Consider the following 3,417-nt stretch of genomic DNA (forward strand, 5'->3'; position numbering starts at 1 on the left):
TTACTTGGAACCAGAAGCATGCAAGGAATCCAAGGAACCTGTGCCGGGGGGGGGGGGGGGGCGGCGGAGGCATGTATGGCACATCAGGAAGCCTTCTGACTAAGAGGATGTCTGTAAGCCTTTGGGGGGGGGTGTTTTCTGTGTATTCATAATCCACATCTGTATTTTATATGTATGTATGTATGTATTCAATAAACTGGATATCATCTTTGACACAAGTAGTTTAATATCTTCCTAAATATCCCCAAAGCTGAAGTAAGGTGCCTTGGCTGGACCAGGCTCTTGTGATTAAAATAAGCATGATATAAATGTCATCATAAATAAATAACAGTACTAAACTTTAGCTTGAGTTTGCCCCTACTTGGAAAATATACCTTGAAGAAGCCAGAAATCACAACTCCCCATCATGAAAACAACTCAGTGCCAAAACAAGGGATCCTGGGGCCAAGAATGGTTTATTGTCATTAACCAGGCAGAAATAGAGCCAAATGGCACGTGATTTAGCAAATTTGGCCTGAAGAAAATACTGCCCCAGCGGCAGGGGTGGGGGCAGCAAGACTTCTTAACCCCCTTCTGGTCCGTGTCCCTTGCCAGGGTTGGCTGATGAACCTTGGGGTCATTCTTTGAGATTCTGGGAGGAGTCGTGCTGGTGGCTTGGCCTGAGTGAGGCATGGCGCTCATATTCTGCCCGCTTCCCCACAGGGATGTCCACCCACCCCTCGGGTGACCTAGCCCGCTCCCAGTGAAAGAGTGGGAACAGCCCACGTTCCCCCGGTGGAAGCCGTCATCCCAGTCCCAGCTGGAGCAGAAATAATCTGACTGGCTCAGGCTGGACAGAGGTCGGAGCTACTGTGGCTTAGCAGAAAGGGGCTTGATGTCACGGGTCTTCATGTAGGAGAGGAGTTGCTCGGGGATTTCAGCGAGAACATCCTTTGCCAGGCGTGCCATGCTCAACACGTGGTTCCCTGAATGATCAACATAGTCTCGGAAGGGCACAAACTGCAAAGAGCAGGAAAGACAGACAAGAGTGGGTGTTCAGACAGATCCCCAAATCCATCCAGTATCTTTTGGCATTGGCTGTGGCAGCGAAATGGAGGGAAACAGCCCACCTTTTTCAACTCAGTCTTTTTGGGCCAATGTAAGAAGGATAGATTCCCACTGTGCATTTGAGTCTTATCACCCACTCATGAACTATGCTCTTTCTCAAGTTACCCAAAGTACTTCTTATGTTTTTTCCCTTTTCCTCTGTAGCCACTAGCAATTTAAGTAAGCAAAATGGGAGCTGAACTGAAAGATCAGTTCAAAGGCCCTTACTAGATCTCAGCTTCTCTTCAGGTCAACACATGATTTGTAAGAGGTCGGACGCAGGTCAGTTAGGATTAGAGGGACAGACTTGCTCTTGCAGTGTCCACAAAGCCAAACCAGATGGTTTGGATTCCGCTGCTTAACCCCTATGCATGCATGGGCATTTTCTTCACAGTAGGAGTGGGCAAGTCATATTCCCCCAGATGTTTTGACATACAACTCCCCTCACCCCTCACCATTGCCTAGGCTGACTAGGGCTGATGGGAAGTGTAGGCCAGGCCAAAGCATTCCAAGGACCACAAGTTGTTCAGCCCTGCTTCACAGGGTGGTGATAGTTTCATACTTATCTACAAGGCAAATAAAGCAGATCTATAGTGAAAGAAAGAAATCTCACCAATATTCAGACTGGCAATAGGAAATGCTGAAATGTTTACGTCTATCAAGTAATGGGATCTCTCTGCTCTGAACGGAGGATCACAAGTTATGGGCTGAGGCACAGAACTCTGCCTCCAGGAGAAGCAGTAAAACTATCTCTTGCCCAAGCACACAAAGACTATTCAGTCATTCTGGCAGTTGCTTGCAAGATAAGTGAGGTTTGAAGGCACTGATGACGGTAGGGCAAGAAGAAACGACTGCCTTTGCTCCCACTGACTGAGGTTGTGGTGATAAACACTGGAAGACGTCTTTAAATGCATGGCTCTGGTAATGCTCTCTACATGGCAATAACCACCCTGGTGGGGCCCATAGGAAACAGACGCTCCAGCACCTTCTTGTGTAGCTGCAAACTGTAAGCAGGACTACAGGAAAATCAGCCAGGGTGCAAAGAGCTCAATGGAGAACCTCCCCTTGGCCAGCCCTGTCAGCCATCTTCTCCCAGGATCGTTACCTGCACAATGTCCCTTTCGGCGTAGCGCCCCCTGGAGGAGACCCGCACTTCATCTCCATCCAGCTCTTCCATTGCTAAGGACAACACAATATTGATGAGTGCTAACATCAGCTGTCACTGCAACCACCCGTAGGGTGGTCATCTATCCTTTTCTTACAGAGGAAGGTCCTCTGTTTGAAAGTCTGTACTGCCCAAGACCAGATTAAAGATAAAGAGCCACCAGAAGAAAATGTGGGTCTTGAAGCTGCCCATCGACAGCACTGGGCAGCCTCTTGAGCAAGACATGTAGGTTACCTGGTCACCCTCTTCCACACTATAAGGAGATGTGTTGCATTTCTATTTAAATAATTATAACTATCTAAATTTGCAATTCTATATAAAATTAGGATATGTAAATCATAAGCAGATTGGTGTCCCTTTTTTGATAATTCTGATTCTTAAACCCATATTCCAGAACAGGATTCCTCTTAAAGCAGCCTGCTCCAACCTGGTGACCTCCAGAGGCATTTGGACTGCAACTCCCAGAATTCCCATCCAGTATAGCCATTAACTGGGAATTCTGGGTATTGTGGTCCAAACATGTCTGGAAGGCACAGAGTTGGGGAAGGCTGTCTTAAAGTGCCTATTCCTGCATGCACCCCCAGCTCCAGGGCAAATGCAAGACAGACAATCAGGTTTATAGCCTTGCTCTCCAATGCAAGGTAGACTTTCTGGTTACCCCGCTGCTCCAGGTTTAAGCTCAGATCAGGGGCGAAGTGCCAACAGTAGACAACCTGCCCTGTTGTCATGCCACCTTGTCGGTTCTCCAAAGGATCAAACCAGTCGATCTGATTCAAAGAATCCAATTCCTTGTTCATCCATAATACATCTGGAAAAGGGCAGTACTTACCTCCAAATTCAGCAGGGCCTACTCCCACAATGATGATGGACATAGGCAAAGACGACGCCTGCAGGAAAGATTGTTACTCTAAGCTGCCGCCTGCATGGTATCCTGGCTACCTACACATACACTTTCCTCCTGCTCAGGCCACTTTCCCACAGGGCCAGCCCAGGGCTTTTTCCCACCTGTGGTGGAAACACAAATGCTGCCCCTCCTGTGTATACTTTAATGACTAAATTTGATGCAATTTAGCCTGTGGAATTTGTACCACACAGGAAATGCCTGTTTGCTGTGACTGAATGCTCAGAAATTTTAACTCACTTGAGTCTGCCAGTCTTCAAGTCGC

General features: G+C 47.6%; 1 protein-coding gene across 1 annotated transcript in view; it reads right to left on the minus strand.

The window, feature by feature from the left end:
• Positions 1–362: 362 nt before the first annotated feature.
• The window catches only part of CPNE9 (copine family member 9), a 59,181-nt gene continuing 56,126 nt past the window's right edge, over positions 363–3,417 (minus strand). Inside the window, exons 20-22 of the mRNA XM_044451713.1 lie at positions 3,081–3,138; positions 2,192–2,265; positions 363–999 (exon numbers count right to left, since the gene is read on the minus strand). Of these exons, the coding sequence (XP_044307648.1) occupies positions 847–999; positions 2,192–2,265; positions 3,081–3,138 (285 nt within the window). The 3' untranslated portion in view covers positions 363–846. The remainder of the gene's footprint in view (positions 1,000–2,191; positions 2,266–3,080; positions 3,139–3,417) is intronic.

This window comes from Varanus komodoensis, unplaced genomic scaffold, assembly GCF_004798865.1.
Source record: "Varanus komodoensis strain SLA01 unplaced genomic scaffold, ASM479886v1 scaffold6_4, whole genome shotgun sequence".
Classification (NCBI taxonomy): Eukaryota; Metazoa; Chordata; class Lepidosauria; order Squamata; family Varanidae; genus Varanus; species Varanus komodoensis.